This window comes from Doryrhamphus excisus, linkage group LG4 (genome assembly GCF_037039965.1).
Source record: "Doryrhamphus excisus strain RoL-2023G ecotype Guam linkage group LG4, RoL_Dexc_Guam_v1.1, whole genome shotgun sequence".
Lineage (NCBI taxonomy): Eukaryota > Metazoa > Chordata > Actinopteri > Syngnathiformes > Syngnathidae > Doryrhamphus > Doryrhamphus excisus.
The window spans coordinates 11,205,483-11,224,256 of record NC_136360.1 but is presented as its reverse complement, the minus strand read 5'-3'; the positions used below and the strand labels follow the sequence as shown (position 1 = coordinate 11,224,256).

Genomic DNA, 18,774 nt, shown 5'->3' with positions numbered 1-18,774 from the left:
GCCGACTATGGACAAAATCGAACAAAGCAAATTCAACTATGAAAATCCTTAGTCAAAGACAGCATTTGGTCTTACTTTACAATAAGGTACTAGAAAATACAGTCGTTACTGAGAAACAATCAATCAGTCAACTAATCAGTCCATCAACTAATGATATAATAAAATATAAAATATAAAGTCTCATTAAAAGATCAGAATTGTGAACATGTCTATTGATAGAAATTGTACAGTTAAAGTATAGTAAAACATTTTTTTTACTATTGTATTGCAATAGTACAGTTTGTTAACAATATGATGATGATAATTGTATATGGGGAAAAAAAAGAACCAAATTTGCATGTTCTTTGAAATAATAGCCCTGTTTTTATGCAGACCTGGTTTTTGAGATACCTGAACTTTAATTCTGGAAATGTATTCTCCCCATACTGTATGAGCGCATTACAGCAATATTTTTACCTATCTTGTGGATGAAAAACCTTTGAAGGTCAAATCATTTTAACGTTTATTTCATTTTTTATTTCATTGCATGAATTAGCGTGCCTTGAAGTGGACCCTGTAGTCGGACTCATCTTCATTGAGGGCAGACAAAGAGAAATTCTGAAGCAAAGCCACCAAAAACAGGAAAATCTCCATTTTGGCCAATGATTCTCCAAGACACACACGCTTCCCTGTAAGATCGATGAAGGTTTGAAAACCAGTTTTTACAGACAGCTCATGACATATATTGACGTATGAGTGGCTTACCCGCAGCAAAAGGCAGAAAGGCTTCTTTCTTTCGGAACTTTCCATCAGCATCAAGGAAGTGTCCGGGGTTAAAAATGTGTGGTGTTTCCCATTCATTCTCGTCAAACAGCACAGACATCAGAAACATCATCATATACGTACCCTGGAAACAAAACACATTCCCGTATTTTTCCCAAGAAAATGTGCATTTGTTGTTGCTGGGGGGCCAGTGACAAACATGCAGCCCATTATCCATCCATCCATCCACTTTCTGTATTGCTTATCCTCACGAGGGTCGCGGGCATGCTGGAGCCTATCCCAGCTGTATACCCTGGACTGGTCGCCAGCCAATCACAGGGCACGTATAGACAAACAACCATTCACACTCACATTCATACCTATGGACAATTTGGAGTCGCCAATGAACCTAGCATGTTTTTGGGATGTGGAAGGAAACCGGAGTACCCGGAGAAAACCCACGCATGCACGGGGAGAACATGCAAACTCCACACAGAGATGCCAGAGCGGGGAATCAAACCCAGGTCTGCAGCCAATAATTAAGACTGTTAAACAGACCCTGTTTGAAACTGACCCGACCAAATTGAAATTAGGCCAGAAAGTGATCATCTGGTCGATGACGTCTGATCCATAAAATGTGAGCTTTTAAATTGTTAGCTTTGACTTAGAATCACTGAATCACAGCACCTTTGGTATGTCGTAGCCACCTAGCTGTATGTCGTTGGCGGCCACTCTGGGTACATTGAACGGAACAATGTTGGCCATCCTGTGGATCTCATGGACGACAGCGTTTGTGTAGGACAAGTTGACTCTGTCCGCCATCGTTGGCAGACGAGTGTGTCCGATCACGTGGTCAATCTCTGCATGGACCTTCTCTGGAAGCACATGCTCGCTAATCAGCATTTACTTTCAAAGAACACTCATGATGCTGACCTACCCTGGACGTCAGGGTTTTGGATGAGGTACAACAAACCCAGCTTCAGAGTGGCGGCCGTGGGTAATGTCCCTGCCATGAAGAGATCCATGGAACATAGAACCAAATTGTTCTCGTCAAATCCATGATCGTTTTCAGCGTCCTGAAAAGAAAATATGGTAATTTGACGTTTTGTAGCTTTTTCTTTGCATGATGGCGTTTCACTCACATTCTTCATTTCTATCAGGAAAGAGTCAATGTAGTCCCTGGGATTGCTGGGGTCCAGGTCCTGTTTATGCCTCTTCACTTCCTCACTGATGAACTGACAGATGTTGTTGAAATGGCGAAATATTTTGTTGTGAGGACCTGGCAGGTGCTTCATTATCCAGGGGAATGTCTCATAGAGCTGTGCAGGGAAAAAAAAGCAAAATGAGTGGCAGTTCCATTTTTGATTTCAACTGGCCAGAACATTGACATACATCAAACCATATGGAGAACTCCAGTTTAACAAATTCAGTCCAATTGTGCATCATGATAACAAAGTTGTGGTCGCTGTACTCAAAACGTCTTCCCATCACCAGCTGGCAGATGATGTTGGACACAGCATTGGTGAAGAGCCCTCTTGGATCCATAGCTTCACCTGTACAGGGAGAATTCTTCATTAATGCAACACATGTATTTTGTTTGGATATAGATGTTGAGTAGTGTGCCGAATTACCATTGAGCCTCTCAATCTCCTCCAGCAGGTGTCGAGCTTCCTCACAGATGTTTCGCTCCATAAGGTTCCTTCCAACGCCAAAGTTGCGCATAGTCGACAAAGCGAAATGCCGCTGTCTCTTCCAAGGTTCGCCATTGCTAGTGAACAGACCGTCTGTGACAAACATGTGAAGGGCATGAGACTGAATTGACTGCGGGGACCAGCGCCCTCACTCCTGCAAATATACCGTAGATGTGATAGATTGTTTGTGTTGAGACGTGTTGGTTTAGAAGGTGAATAATTCATTCATTACATAATCCATCAGCCTTGTTCTAGCTCAGGGATGGATGGACAAACTACAGCCTGGGGGCCACATGAGGCCCACCAAGCGTTTGAATCCAGCCCGCCAGTTGCTTTCTAAGTATTTCAACTTTTAACATACAAACTGGCAACATGACTTGCAAGTCGGATGTTTTATTTAGTAAAAAAAAAACAACAACAACAAAACTGTAAAATTAAATTACTTAGTTTGATGTTTAGGGCGGCACGGCGGTCTAGTGGTTAGCGCGCAGACCTCACACAGCTAGGAGACCAGGGTTCAATTCCACCCTCGGCCATCTCTGTGTGGAGTTTGCATATTCTCCCCGTGCATGCGTGGGTTTTCTCCGGGTACTCCGGTTTCCTCCCACATTCCAAAAACATGCTAGGTTAATTGGTGAATCCAAATTGTCCATAGGTATGAATGTGAGTGTGAATGGTTGTTTGTCTATATGTGCCCTGTGATTGGCTGGCGACCTGTCCATGGTGTACCCCGCCTCTCGCCCAAAGACAGCTGGGATAGGCTCCAGCACCCCCCGCGACCCTCGTGAGGAAAAGCGGTAGAAAATGAATGAATGAATGATGAGTTTGATGTTTAAAGTGCTACTGAAAAAAGGGACATGAGAACATACAGCTGATAGTACAGATAAAATTAGACAAATAATTCAAGGAAAATTATAAGCATAAAATAGTGCATGTGTGTGTTAAATATATGTGGCAAATATGTTAATATATGTTGTCCGACTGCAGAGACTACCGTGAGTGCACCACTATTGCACTGAAGATTGAACAGTATATTTAACTTTTTCTATATTCATTTAAAAAAGGGAATATATATTTTTTTTTACTTTTCTCAAATATTGTTTACATTTTAATAAAACTTTGCACACGTATTTGGCTTTGACTTTTGTCTAAATTCAGTTCATGGAAAAAATATCAATATATATCGTTATTCTACCTATATATATATATATCGGGATATGAGTTTTAGTCCATATGGCCCAGTGTTACTTATTGCTAATGTTAAATTAATGCCTTCTTGTGCGTTACATTTATGTGACCATGACGATGAGAGACAGAGTCTGACTGGCTCGAAGGCTATCAGTACTCGCTTCAGTTCATGTTGTTAGTGGTAAAAGGCGTGCACCCAGTAGATTTCGGTAGGTCAATTTATTCATTCATTCATTTTCTACCGCTTTTCCTCACAAGGGTCGCGGGGGGTGCTGGAGCCTGTCCCAGCTGTCTTCGGGCCAATCACAGGGCACATATAGACAAACAACCATTCACACTCACATTCATACCTATGGACAATTTGGAGTCACCAATTAACCTAGCATGTTTTTGGAATGGGAGGAAACCGGAGTACCCGGAGAAAACCCACGCATGCACGGGAGAACATGCATGCTGGTCTCCTAGCTGTGAGGACTGCGTGCTAACCACTAGACCGCCGTGCCGCCCTAGGTCAATTTATTCAATTTTAAATTCAATAATTGATTTAATTGATTTATTTTATTATTATTATCAAGGACACCTCCGCCAGCCCTAGACTGTGGGTCTCTTAAAACCATCACTGTTAGATTTTTTATGTCATGTTACTTCTAAACTAAACAAAGTTGATGCTAATTGACCTGTTGTAATAATAGAATTGATAAGCAGACATGAAACATGTTCTTAATTCCTATCTGCTGGGATCTAATATCAATTTGAAAGCCCCTGAAATGAACAGGACGGGACCCCTTTTAAACTAAAGCATACTAAACAGTGAAATTACTGGTTACATAGCAAGATGTGTTTGTGCATGTGTGTTTACTTTTTTGTCCAGAGAATAGCCTTGCATAAACAGAGCTATATGGTCGATCCACAAAGTTCTTGGCCTGCGTCACAATGGCCTCCTTTACCATCTTGTAGCTGCACACAAACACGAACTTTTGACGGCCGTAATGAAAGCGGAATACATTTCCATAGACGTCAGCCAGCTGGACACAACATATCAGAAGATGAAAATACACAATGTGACACATGGGCGACTTTAGAGGTAGATGAAAAAATAAATAAAATCAGTTTTTGAGCCTTTTTGCTTCTTTTTACTTCAGATTTGTTTTCTCAAAACATGATCGCCATATATGACTTCTATCAAAATGTGATAATACTGTCTATTCTGGAAATTAAGTACTTCCTGGTTCTGACTAAACTTGCACCCTGCAGCATAGTTCCCATTCTTTATTTACACAGAACTACTACTTTACTTCAGAACGTTAGTCTTGGTTCCCATCGGTGCTCGAGACTAAATGCCCAACCCTCGTCTTTACATAATGTCGTTACACGTCAACATAAATGGCAACATAATGTCAACATAAAAACTGCCATTATTATTTTAGCTACAGTTTTTAGTTTTAATTTCAATTTATAGAAAGACAGTCAACAGTTAAAGTGCTCATAACACCAAAAAATGGTCAAAAAAAGTAAAAAAAAAAAGTTCAACTTTTCTGAGCTATAAATGTAGTTCAAATGTTGTATTCTCGTGTTAAACGATGCCAAAGTTGCAGATAATGAGGTTTGCACATTTGGAAGCGAGCCCTGAAATAAGTGTGGGATGGCTCTGAATGCTTGGTTTCAGAGAGTTTTTTTGTAACACTGGCTCTCTGTGATGTCACAGAATGCCAGGCTTCCTTATATGGGCGGCTGCTGTAGACCAGATATGCTGTCTGCACTTCCCCAAGACTGCTTCTTTCTTTACGGCGTTAACAATGTCTCCCAGGAAGTGTTTCTTCAGGTGTAAAGGAAAGCTACATTTGTTTCCAATTCCTAACGAGGCAAACATCAGGCACAAGTGTTCCTGATTCTCTACCAGCAAAAGAAAAATATTTTAATCTGTCAACGGCATTTCACACTGGACTGTTTTGTGAACATGGGCCACTATGCAGCTGGACGAGCCCACAAATTTGCTTAAGTCTGACACCTTTCCAACGTTACTTGGTCGTGTGGAAGAGTCAGAAGAGCAAGCAGTAAGTAACAAGTGTCCTGATGTTGTATGTTTATTTTGTGTAAGTAATGGAGCAAAAGCGCTTGTCTGTGTAACATTACAGCATAGAGGAAGCGGGGGTTGCTAATAGCCGAAAGATGTAAAAAGGGGCAACTACAGTATATCAACATTCAAGCACACATCAGGAAATATGCCTTTTGAAGTTATTTTTTTATTACAACAATTACATGTTTTAGAGTCAAAAGTGTTAGTGTTATAAAACATTTCAAACTGAATCTGAATTGTTGTAGCAGTTTTCTTAAGGGTAATGTGAGCCCCAATATGGCGTATTGTTTTAAATCATCAAAATACGGCAAGATACTGTAAGTATTACAAGCAAGTATTACAAGTACCTGTTCTTGCATGGTCACAGCATGTATACAAAAGGCTAAAATGCTGTCAGAGGTGTTTTTGTGGAGGAAATAGGTGTGTCCCAATAATGTACATTGTTAGCTAGCTTAACTCGTTTTGTGGCGTTGTAATGCACAGAAAAAAGATTGTTTCACATAAATATGAATGATTCCCCCAAAAGTGCAGTTCCCCTCTAATTTTAATGAATACGAATGAGTTTAAGCATTTGTGTATTCAAATTTTACCTTGGTCAAAGAGATGTGTGGTCGTTTTCTGTCTAGACTGAATAAATTTCCAACAAAGGGGAGAGCAAGCGGTCCTGGAGGATAGTTTGGAGGATCCCTGTTTTTGAGATAGCATGCTACCAGAAAGATTACAATAAAAGCAAAAAGCCATGATAGAAATGAATAGAACCACATGGTCGGCCAGCTCCAGCTCTTCACTAAAAACAGACTCACACAGAGTCAGGTGGAGTATAAAAGCAGCTACACAAGCAAACAATCACCACTCCCACATTGAAAACCAACTCAACCTTCAAACTCTTGATAAAGAAGGCACCATTGAGTGTTGTTGGGTTTTCACGTGACCTCACATCCGGCTGTTGTCACCATGGGCTTAAAGAAGACAAAGCCTGCCTTCCTCACTGTTTTTTTTCCCAGACGTGTGGCGTTCATTCCTCTTCTTGAGGCTGTTCCCCCAGAACACAACCGCCTACAGGAGGGAACTAGCTATCATAGTCTAGTAGAAGATCTGCAGCAGCCTTCTGAGGGAGACGGCTCTGCCTTTTCCTGCACAGAGCATCCATGCAGTTGCTGAATAGGTTGCCAGAGACTGCAGACCAATCCATATTGTTGAAGACTAGGGGCTTCAGAATCTCATCCAGGTAGCCACAGGTGACCATGTGGCTATTGAGCCCTTCAACACTTTCAAGGAGAGCGAACTGTCATCGTGTGAATTCACAAACTGTATGGAAATGAAAAGGCAACAAATGCGGAGCAGTTGGTCAAAGTAACATTTAAGAGGAGACCACTGGATAGCAGTAAGCAACCATAACTGCCTTGGGTTATCGCTTTACTGTAATTTGTTTAAAGGGGGCCTATCATGCTACTTTTTCGATCCTTTGTATTGAGTTGTGGACTCCTATAGAGCAGCTACACACAATAACCAGCACAGAAAGTGTTCTAGTTCTTCCAGAATCTGCACCTATTCAGCTGTATGTACGTATATACATATAGTTATATATATATATATATATATATATATATATTCTTTGGATTTCGTGCTTCCCCTTGAAAATGGTCTGTTCCACCCATAGCCCGCCTCCAGACACGCCCACTCTGCTGTGGTTGGTCACACTCCCGAGTACATGGAAAGAGTTCTGGTTTGTGCCGCCAATTTTGTAGGACTTGATAAATCCAATCCGGAAGTAGAGACTGGGCAGTCCGAAGTTTCTCAAGAAAATATTATTTCAAAATGTCTCTAGATAGATAGCTTTAGCATTTTAGCGTTAGGTTTTCTACACGTGTAAACGTGTAATGTGTTTTGCGGGACTACCAGTGTGTAAAAAAAAACCCGGTTAGAGCAACTAATTGTGGTGGGAAAAGGCTATTAGCAACATCACTTCCTCTATGCTATAATGCTACACAGACATTCGTTTTTGTTCCATGACTTACACAAAATAAACACAGTTAGGACACTGATAAATTGTTACTTACTGCTCGCTCTTCTGACTCTTCAGCAAGTTTGTCGGCTAGTCCAGCTGCATGTTCACAAAACAGTCCAGTGTGAAATGCCGTTGACAGATTAAAATTGATTTCTTTTTCTGGTAGGGAATCGGGAACTCTAACCACTTGTACCTAATGGTGGCGTCTTTAGGAGTCGTAAACAAATTGCTTTAAACCGCGGAGCAGGGCTTGGGGTCTGGCGGGGGCTGCATGACGTCATCATGCTGCGCGAAGACTCCATGGAGAAGTCTGCATTCAAACAAACCTCCGTGGCCCATCATATCCCAACATTCTCAAGCGCAAGTATTGATTTATTAATAAGTATCCATTTGTTGGTAAATCGTAAGTATCGATTTATTTGTGTAAGCAGACAATTTTAACATTTTAATATCTGTCCTGCTATTACCAAACACCATGATTTGTTTGTTTGATTTGTTTTATTATCCCTAAAATATAACTGATATGGAATATACAAACAGGAAAGTGAAAGGTTGAAGTGAAATTAACCATGTAATTCATGTAAACGAATTACATTCATTATAAGGGGGCACAATTGGGGAGTCTCCCTTTGATGTAGTTCTACCCTGTAGACTGAGTGGCACCAAGGATGTCCTTTCTCTTGTAATGGAATTATTTTGCATGCTATGGAGTGCCACTCTTGTCCAGACACGTACAGACTGCCATGCATACTGTGTGTTGTCTGACCCCTTTGTTTTGCGAAGGTAATAAAAACGGGCAAAGTTCTGTATTTATTTCAGGCATTCTATTTCCTACTTAGGATGATACAATTTTTTTCCTCAACATCCCTTTCTTCTTTCAACCATCTTTTTGGCAAAAACTCACAATTGATCAAGGATACTGCCTTGAATTTCCTACACAAGATGAAAAAGTAGTAAGATGGGGAGGATTTACCAACCTTCCGTTACAAAATGTACTTTACAAAAGCTTTGGAAAAAATATTTATTAGTCATTTTGCTTTAAAACAAATTCCATAGCATATTAATATATTTTTTCCATTACATACAGTGTGCTGTGCTACCTGATCTTAACAGTAATAATTATATGAATGCCTTTAAGTGCACTGCAAAGAGAGGAGTGTTACCAAACAATACACATTATGCTGATTATGAACTTCTGACACAACGTGGCCTCTGCAACCAAAACAACTAACCCAACCCTACAAGAATAACATCATGTAACCTGAAAAACACAGCGCCACAACAATTTAAAGTACGATTTACTCCACCGGCGTGGGACATCAAAAGTGTCAACATTATTGCAGCTAATACCATTTGTACCCACTGATGTCAAATTGAAAGGTCAATGGTGTTTCTTTAAGTTTCTGATTGTTAGACATGGAGTTTGTCTGAATTCACACACTTGAAGCATGGACATCTTGGCAACGCCGCATGACTTGAGTGGTTGCAATTCATTATAGAAAAAGAGATAAATATCGTGACGTGTACAACAACTGTAAATGGATTTGGGATAGCAAATGTCAAAACTCTTACACGTCTGTCTCAAATAATGTCAATATTGTGCAAAATCTAGTAGGTTTTTTTTGCATATTTGAGATTCTGATTGTAGGATTTATGAGCTGCAATCTATAAATCATCAGTAAATGTATAGATTAAAAGAACTGAAATAAATTAGAATGTATTGAGATGTACACGTACATATGCAAGTGTACTCTTCCATTTGAGACACAGCCTTCGACTTACAGCTTCCCTGATTAACTTTTTAAAGCAACTTACTAGTGCATGTAAGCGGTGGTGGCCAGCACCAAAAGTATCAACCGTCATGATAGTAGAGTACAGTAAGTCCTACACACAACAACACATGACATGATTAAAATCACATTAAGTATATTATGAGGGCTTGACAAAGTTCTGTTCAGTCTGCTGGCAGCATGTGAAATATTCCTGATGTGCACACTTGGGGCGTGTAAGTCACCTGCTGATGTCGGCTCAGCCAGGTAAACTTCCAGAGTGTCCGACTGTCCCTACCGCCTGCGCTCCCCCCCCGGCCGGTGCGATGTGTTTAAGGTCACTTGAGTGTATGATCAGTCCCTGAGCTACTCTAAAGGGGAGGCACATGGCTCTGAGCAGCTCTACTTGGAGGCGGCGCTCGGCACACTGATGGAGAGCGCCCGACGAGGGGCGCTGGAAACCTGGCGCTGTTGGGACAAGAAGGATTGGCCGGGGGACAGCGCGGAGGCGGTGCGGCCTCCGAGACGTGACTCGATGGCCAGCTTCTGAAAGTTCAGACTCTGAGGAGACATCGTGTTTCTTCGTAATGCTGCGTGGGGGCAAATGTGGGGCGGCGGCTTCAGAATCACATCTTTGACCTTACCTTGTTGTACCAGGCAGAAACTATCAGCTTCTCCTCGTACTCTCGCAGTCGGGCCTGCTCACACTGGCGCTAGCAGGAAAAATTGTAAATATTTAACAAGGACACCAAACACTGATATATAATAATAATAATAATAATATATTGATATGAATTTAGCAAAGAGGAAGTAAAGTTAGGCATTGTGGACTCTTTAGGCCCCCCTGTAAGATTCACCGTGTGTCAAATATGACAAAAAGCAGAATTACCTCCAGGTTGAGGATCTGTTTGTCCCTGTCCACCAGCTGGTTCTTCAGAGCCTGGATCTCAGCGGTGGCAGGATTCAGTTTTGGGTCCAGGGCTCTGATGACCTACAAGCAGGGACGGGGAAAAGGCTCACATATCTGGACCATAAAGGAGGAGTAAAGCAACGTTTACATTTGCACGCATTTTGTCCTCCCAGTGGTACACAATTTGGTGTACCAATTAGTAATTTGGTGGTATGTGTAGTATATGTTTCCGCTAACTAGTCGTGAGTCCACTGCAACCTATGCCTAAATGCATGGGGTGCACATCAAGGCATGTCTCATTCACATGAATAGGTTAACTTTTGGGGTTGAATTCTCATGTAATTTCTGTAGTCTCTTGGATATTCCTTATTAATTTCTGGTAATAAGTGATGAAAAATGCACAAAACGACCTCGTCACACTGTTCATGCCTCCTGTTTTCTAGTTTCTGCCTCCTTCCAACTCTGTCAGCGTTCTGCAAGATAATATACATTTACCTTATTTTCTGCATGAGCTTCTTTGGAGTTCAACTTCTAAGTCCTTTGCTGGACATACCAAATAAAGCCACCACTGCCTCATGGATGCGGGAAATGTTGGTGACAACTGCATACCCAATGCATACCCATGCAGGAACAATGCACCTCGAGGGCACTGTTGCTGTACACTAGATGTAAACAGTACTAATCCATGCCTCTTAACAGCCTTCTCACCCAGCTCTCTAAACCAGCTGTAACACACCTGTAGTACATTCAGGATACTGCAGCTCGAGACCTGACTAGAACCAGGAACTATGACCATATTAGAGTCCAGTACTCAGATCTCTGTGCTGGCTTCCTGTCGCTCCGAAAATAGACTTAAAAACAGCTCTGCCTTGTACAAGTCTTTTCATGGTCTTGCAGCAAACTACATTTCTGACATGTAAGAGCCAAAGAAACCATCTCAGGCTGTCATCAGCTCGGAGTGGTGTCGTGAGGGTACCCAGAGTCAGGAGTAAACATGGTGCCGCACTTAATGTGTAAATAAGTTGCGTGGGAGCATTTCATGCCCATGCACACCATTTTGGGACAAATTGCACAAAGTGCGCAATTTATGCATAAATAGAACACCAACAGTGCGTGAACTAGTCTTGCGTGCAAGTGTCAACATCATTTAAAAGTTCCAAAAGGACTCACATTGCGAGCTTTCTCCAGGTACATCTTGTACCTCTCCTCCATGGCCCTCATGTCGTCGTCCTTCTTTTTCAGAGCGGCCATTAGCTCATCCAACTTCAGTGCTTCCAAAAAAAAACAAATTGAGCTTGTTAGTGGAAGCGTTTGACTGCTTGTGGTCATAGTGGTGGTGGTGGCGTCGGCGTCACACTTACAGGTTTGAGTGTTGTCAGGCTGGAGGTCTTCCAGCAGTTCTTTCTTCTTCATGATTTCATCCTGAGCCTCGTTGAGCTGGACCCTGAGGGTAGAAACACGGCTGCTCAGCTTGAAGAAAACCCAGTCTGACTTCCAACTTCCATCCTGACAGTGACTGACACTTACATGTGAGCGTCGAGTTTCCGCTTTAGGTTGGACTGAAAATCAAGTAGATCCAGGTTAGGGTCAAGTTTCATAGTATTAATACTAACATGAGTTCCAGCACAGTAACAACATGATCTCTCTCTGTGGGACCGCCCCTCTGGACGTTGTCACACTCACATCATCTGGCTTCACTGCCTGACCCTGCAGGGCCTTCTGAAGGTCCTCAACCTGCTGCTGCAGCTCGCCGATTCGCTCTCGACTCAACCTGGAGAGAACATATGCAGGAAGAATGAAAATCAAGATGTTAATGCTTTTATTTAGCCACATGTTTAATTATACCCATGTAATATCTGGTGAAATGTACTGCAAACCGTGTGTAGACTTTGAAACAGTATCATACAGTATGTAAGGATCGGCCAATCACCCAAAACCTTAAATAAAATTACCACAATGTATAAAATATCAGATGATAAACCCAGTAATCTAAATAGAAATATACACAAATGGAGGAAAACTATGTCAAACTGCCAAAGGGTGAGAAATATTTGTGTGTCTGACCAAAGTCACAAATACGTAATTGTCGACAACCGCTTAGGGTGACGTCAGATAGCCAGTCTGAGGGGCATCAACATAAACGGGTTCCACTGGAGCGGCAGTTTAAAGTCACCAATGAGAGCCAACACAGCAAGGAGCCCACTGACCTGTTCTCTGTCCCCAACTCGCTGTGGGTCTTGTGAGCTTCCTCCAGCTGAACCTGCAGAGAGGAGATCTTTTCCCTCTCAAACTCCTCCTGCTGCACTCTCAGCATCTTGTTCTCATGCTGAAGCCTGATGAACTTCTCTCTTGCCACAAATCAAGTCAGCGGTTACACACACGAGGATGGAGAAGAGTGGTTGAAGATTGTGAGTGAGGGCGTCTACCTGTGTTCGATGGGGATTAACTCGGCTGCCAGGTTGTCGTGGCTGGGGCTGCTGGATGGGAGCATGCCTGCACAGAGAGCGTGGGTGTGAGAACATGCAGGGTGATGGACAAGCAACATCCCTGCAGTGACATGACCTGCTTGGGAGAGCTGGTGCTGCTGTGCTTGGGTGCATCGAAGCTCCTCATTGATCTCCTTCAGAGAATCTCTCTCGATGATGATGCGCTGGCGGTTAAGAAAGATAATTAATATACGCGTGTTGGGGGCATTTTTTTGGCCTGCAGCTTATTTTGTATTTGTCCTCGGCATGTGATAAAATTGAGATATTACACTATTTTCCTTTACCTCCTATAACACAAAGCTAAAATGTGTATGTGTTGTGGAAATAGTTTAGCATACTGTGACCTTCATTAGATTTGTTTTAGCATCGATAATATGCAAAATGCATTATCCCATTTTTATGCATGCGGCCCTCGGCATGTCTCACCTCCTTCTCCTTCATCACCAGCTCATGCTTCTCCTCCAACTTCTTCATCTCAAAGGCCTGGTTATCTGCTCGCCTCGTCTCATCTGACAATTTCCTGTGGAGCTCTTGCACCTGGCAGGGAGCACATGACACGTGTGTGGCTGTAGGCGACCCACAATGCATCCCACCAGACAATACCTGTCGCTTGTACGTCTCCAACTGTGCACGGGCGGCGTTGGCCTTGCGTAGCTCCTCCTCCAAGCTGACGGTGTTCTGCATGTAGATCATGTTATTTTCTTCCAGCAGCTTCATCTGCCTCTTCAGGTCCCCCAGGTTCTCCAGCTTTCGCTTGTAGGTTTCCACCGAAGTCTCCAGCATAACCACTCGGTCCGAACAGCTCCTAAGGAGCATGGGACAAAATGCACACAGCTCAAATGAGCTGCCGCAGGTGCAACAAACGAACCATCCCTCATGAATCAGCTGAGCAGACCACCACGGTTGTCTGCATGCTGCCTGCAACATATTTAGCCCAGTCCCACCCTTTGCTGCATCTACACCCGATGTGAAGCATCAAAAAACAAACCTCAGAACGTCCAGCTCGTCTTTGAGGGCTCGGGATTCCTCCGCCAGGCTGGTAAGGTCGTCGTTGCGGTGCTGAACCTCCACCAGCTGCTTCTCTAGTTCTTCACAGTGGATCCGGTAGTCGTCCTTTGCAGCCTCCAGCCTTAAAAAAAAAAACATTGTCTTGGTTGGTTCATTTCTCCGCTAAGGTGGCGTCATCTAAATAAGATATCAAACCAACCGGAAGCTCTCCTCCTGCAGCACCTCAAACTGCTGCTGTAATTGAGTGTACTTCCTGCCCGAGGGCGTGTTTGGGTCATCAAATGTATCCAGCTGATTGGCTCGGTCGGTTAGGACATCGTTCTCTGCCAATAGACTGTTTCGTTCTTCTTGGAGAACGGCCACCTGTCCGAGAAGATTACGCGGGTGAAGCGGGTGAGACAGTTTGTCATATTGGTAAATGATTGAGTGCAGCGGTTAATACACAGAGTGCAGTTAATCCATGCATAGACAATGTTAGTTAGCCCACATAACCAAATTACTTTGTACCCTACTAGGTTACTTTCCTGACCTTGAATTATCCTATGTAAACAGGCAGAAGCATGTTTACAACATTCTTTGAACCTCACTGAAAGTCATTAAAGCAGTCATGCTCCATTCTTGGAATTTGGACAAATAAATAAAAGTAGCAAACGACAGTAAGAAAAAAAAAAAGTTTTCATCATTGATGTGCTGCGTGGCTTCAGTGAGAAGTTCACAGGTGTGTTATGAGTTCCATTTTTAAAAAAAGCTGCCACAGAGAAAAAGACACACAACATCCTGATGGAGCCACCTGTTAGCTGAGTTAGCATCAACATTCCAAGCAGCTTTGGGGGAAAAAAGGGGGGTTAAGTTTGGCTTGACGGTCACTGTCACACTGGACTTACCTGGCAGCGGTCGGAGTCGGGCCACGTGGCAAACACAACACATTAATCTGTCAAGAGTCCAGTTGAAGACAGTAGTTGGATCAGTACCTGTCTGCTAAATGCAGCGTGCCCTTTTTGAGTACTCAGGCCTGGAGGCTGTCTGGCTGCTCGGCATGGAAAAGAGCCAGCGGAGTCCAGACTGTAAACTCACAGTCCTTCTGCCACAGCAACTCCACACAATGGACCCAGGCATTACGGCAAATTACGTAATTCCTCTTTATACCGACCCAGAGGCCAGTGTGTGTGTGTAGTAGTTGTGCATTCACCAGTTGGTCCTGCTCCTGGCAGTGTTGAGAATAGTGCTTTCTTCTCTGCTCAAAGTTTGCTTGCCTAAAGATTTGCCTAATCTCTCCCAGTGCCAAAGACTATTGCTGTTGCTTCTTGAGCTTCTGGTACCCCAGGTGCTGCCAATCAGGCACACAGTGTGTGTAGGCAATGTGCATTCACCTGTTGGTCCAGCTCCTGGCAGCGTTGGGATAGTGCTTCCTTCTGTGCTGAAAGTTCATGCAGTTCTTTCAAAGCCTTTCCGAGCTGCAAACACACACACAGAGGATGAGCTGCTCAGACTCCACCAATGTACTCTCACATCCAAGGTCTTCTTAAAGGGGACCCGTTTTGCTCATTTTCCACCCTTTGTATTGAGTTGTGGTCTCCTATAGAACAGCTACATACAATAACACGCACAGAAAACCTTTTAGATCTTCCAGAATCTGCACCTATTCCATTTCCTTTGATTTGTGTGTCCTGCCACAGTCTGTTTTAATTTATTCCACCTATGGCCCGCCTCTGGGCATGCCCACTCTGCTGTGATTGGTCAAGTGCTTCCTAGCTATGAACCATATAAGGAAGTCCGCTCCTCTGTGACATCACAAAGGGCAGTTTTACTACGCCTTTTGAAACCAAGCGTTTTGAGCCATCTCAAACTTCTTTCAGGGCTCACTTCCAAATGCGCATACCTCATTATCTTTGGCATCCTTTAACACGAGAATACAACATTGTAACTACATTTATAGGTCAGAAAAGTGGAAAAAGCATAATAGGTCCCCTTTAAAGAATCATCCTCTACAAGTTTCTCGAATGATATATGTTCTCTAGAAAAAGTCAAATATGATTTGTCTAAATTAGGGTTATCAAATAATTACAAATTTTAATCAAATTAATCACAGTTTAAAAAATAATCATGATTGAACACCATTAGCAACTATGTCGAAAATATGCCCATTGTGATTTTTTTTTTCAGAATTGTACAGCCCTATAGTTATGTGATCCACCTCCTTCCCCCCAATTAGTACTAGACTACAATAATAATGGCCATACTATTATTAATAGCACTGACCTGCTGTTCTTGGTCCCCTGACAGCTCCACTCCAAAGGGGGTCATGGTCTCTTTACTTAGGATCTGAAAAAGGAGTCACCACGATTGTCGTGATCTGCAGATCCTCCACCAACGTCAATCAGTCTCAGAGGGGTTCTTTGAGGACATGATAGTGTGAGGGAGGCACTGACCTCCTGGATGGCCGCCATGACAACATGCTGCACAGACTCCTCCAGCGTCATGATGATCTGAATGTACTCTGGCGACAGGGAGGACACTTTATCATTCAAGAGTCAAATCGTTTGCTTGTTGGTCCGTGGTGCTAGACTGAAAGGAATGCGAGATCTGTACCTTGTTTGCGCTCACATTTGACAGCGCAACCCAGGACGAGCTGCAGCAGCCTCCCCAGCTCAACGGGGGATGAATGCTCTGCCACCAGGGCCACGTCTGGCAGGGGGAAGTCAGAGAGGCCCTGCACCAAGACCTAAAAGACCACACTTGACTTTGTCTTGTCCATGCTCACAGAGTGGAAGCCCCAGAGAACTTCTGCACTAACGCATACCAGACTTGATCCTATCTCTGGCCACAATGCATGCTCTTATTTTCTTTAGGCAGGGCTCTTGTGCTTCTTGCCAACAACACAGTGCACGCCTCACTGCCCACATGAACTCAATGAACGCATCATACAACAACAGAGAGGTGCCTGTGAACATACCTCATTGTAGTACTCCAGCACCATCTGCAGGATCTTCTTCAGGTTGTTGAGCTAAGATCACACACACACAAGCTTAATGAAGTCATGTCGCTACACACTTTTAGATAAGAAAGGTGTGAGGGAGGGAACCATATACAATTGCACTGCAATTGGTGTTACATTCAGCAGACACGCATACATGGAAATGGAGTCAGTACAAAAGGCTCACATTGCAGGCTAAAACACCAGCAGCCCCCCCTGGTGGAGGCAGGAGGACAGTTGGAAGGAGAGTTGTGCAGAAATCAAGCATGGGGGATTTAGCACACTAGGAAGGGGGCCAGGGAGCCAAAGATGATAAAAGCAGAAAGAAGACAGACTGCCCACTCTACCTTCAGTCTCCAATTGTCCTCGACGTCGGTTTTGATGCGAGTGAGCCAACCATCAGTGAACCAAGATGAGTCTCTGTGTAACACAAAGGACTGTTAAGCTGCCATATTGTGTTTCTATTTTATTCCATTCTATCTAGCCTTTATGGAAAAAAAAACAGTTTTAAGGTGCTTTTAGTAAACCCTTCTAGGAACACACAGTTTTGTGTGTCTTTAATGCTAATGAGTGTTGCTTGTTCTAACCTATTGATGATGTTCTTTGTTGGAACATCATTAAAAAGCATTATGATTTGTAATGGGATGACATTTTTGGGTGAAAGAGTTGCATAAAACAACATGCATGAAGTCACTTGAGACCTCAGCATACATTAGACCTCAGTTGAGCAAACAACAAATCTGTGAATGTTTTGCGTTGTCTTTAGCCGCATGTGTCCTCTTAACTCTTCATCACATTTATCAGGCAGCGAGTAGTTTTAATTTACTTTTATTATCCAGCTATTAACTTCTTTTTACACTTGAAACACTACTGTACAGCTAAGAAAGATTTAATGGTGGTCACAGTTTGTGCATGGAACACATTTACATTGACATTATTTATCATTATAGCTTACATTTGATGCAGAGCCTGTGATATTGCGGCCCCGGTGGTCAGGTCCTCTGCTGTACTGCACCGTGCAGCGGTGTTGAATGTCTGCAGCTGGAGAGTAAAACATTTATTTAAAAAAACACGGGTAATGATTAAATATGTTTTTTCAACAATGTTAATGGAGCATTATCTTCATTGAGTCTAGATGAAGTAAATCTATAACAAGTTGAGTAAAAAAAGTAATCTCCAATAAAACAAGAAATAATGTCAAGTAAACTGTGCGTAACCTTCAAACTAAAACCCGCTGTTAAATTCTTACCCGGATTAAACAGCCTTCCCTACTTAGCCCATCTTGTTGATCAACAAACCGGTCATGAAATAATGGTTTCAGTCGAAAAAAAAGTCGTATGTCGTTCACCGGAGAGAGCTTCACTACACATATATGTATTTATAGAGGAGCATGTGGTGGCTTTTGCCGACGTTATTTGCGTAATTACAAAACAAGACTGCAGAAATAACTCCTGGTTGAAAGGATTACTGTTCTAAAATGAGGGGATATTGTCGCTGCAGCGCCAACCTGGCAACCTTCGTTTATGTTAGCCTGCAGCACGGTACCTCGTTATGCTAACAGTTATTATCACAATTTAACTACATAGTTGCTGTTGTTTGTAGTTCATTAATCGTTGCTAGGCGTAGGCTTTTATGAGTTTTAGTTCCATTATGTTACCAAATGTTGAATGTTTCCTGACGACCAGCTCGAGCACCTCCAAACAGGTGCGGTTGGAATCGACCGGCTTTTGTGGCGGACACTCAACAATAATAAACAAAAGCTCACCCATATTATGAGGCTCTCAACCAATGCCGTGCTGCTCTCGTCCATTTATTCCACTTGAGCTAATAAAAAGCTTAAAGATATTCTATCCTACTGTCCACAAACGCCTCTTCCGCTCCTTTCCCTTAGCCGTTTGACCTCACCTGCTGTCGAGAGGTTG

At 42.8% G+C, this 18,774-nt stretch overlaps 2 protein-coding genes across 6 annotated transcripts; both read right to left on the bottom strand.

Moving 5' to 3' along the window:
* Positions 1-205: 205 nt before the first annotated feature.
* Positions 206-7,117, bottom strand: LOC131130209 (cytochrome P450 2J6-like). Of its 3 annotated transcripts, XM_058074473.2 has the most exons (9): positions 6,288-7,111; positions 4,480-4,645; positions 2,373-2,525; positions 2,134-2,294; positions 1,884-2,060; positions 1,679-1,817; positions 1,429-1,616; positions 745-886; positions 206-668 (listed from the first exon to the last, which is right to left on the bottom strand). In XM_058074473.2, the coding sequence occupies exons 1-9, from the start codon at positions 6,459-6,461 to the stop codon at positions 532-534; spliced, it is 1,437 nt and encodes a 478-aa protein (XP_057930456.2). In that variant the 5' UTR covers positions 6,462-7,111; the 3' UTR covers positions 206-531. The 3 variants fall into 3 exon arrangements, with proteins under 3 accessions (XP_057930456.2, XP_057930455.2, XP_078646260.1); XM_058074472.2 differs by having other exon boundaries at positions 1,679-2,060; positions 6,288-7,117; XM_078790134.1 differs by having other exon boundaries at positions 1,679-2,060; positions 4,480-4,577; positions 6,288-6,306.
* Positions 7,118-8,712: 1,595 nt separating this feature from the next.
* Positions 8,713-18,770, bottom strand: hook1 (hook microtubule-tethering protein 1). 3 transcript variants are annotated; one of them, XM_058073562.2, is made up of 22 exons: positions 18,618-18,770; positions 17,808-17,893; positions 17,200-17,272; positions 16,832-16,882; positions 16,468-16,600; positions 16,308-16,375; positions 16,138-16,200; positions 15,249-15,332; positions 14,078-14,241; positions 13,859-13,999; positions 13,474-13,675; positions 13,297-13,407; positions 12,947-13,034; positions 12,811-12,877; positions 12,592-12,732; positions 12,068-12,155; positions 11,912-11,943; positions 11,746-11,828; positions 11,555-11,655; positions 10,364-10,465; positions 10,119-10,187; positions 8,713-10,035 (listed from the first exon to the last, which is right to left on the bottom strand). In XM_058073562.2, the coding sequence occupies exons 1-22, from the start codon at positions 18,660-18,662 to the stop codon at positions 9,877-9,879; spliced, it is 2,151 nt and encodes a 716-aa protein (XP_057929545.2). In that variant the 5' UTR covers positions 18,663-18,770; the 3' UTR covers positions 8,713-9,876. The 3 variants fall into 3 exon arrangements, with proteins under 3 accessions (XP_057929545.2, XP_078646259.1, XP_057929546.2); XM_078790133.1 differs by lacking the exon at positions 18,618-18,770 and adding an exon at positions 18,510-18,578; XM_058073563.2 differs by lacking the exon at positions 18,618-18,770 and adding an exon at positions 18,102-18,305.
* Positions 18,771-18,774: the final 4 nt, after the last annotated feature.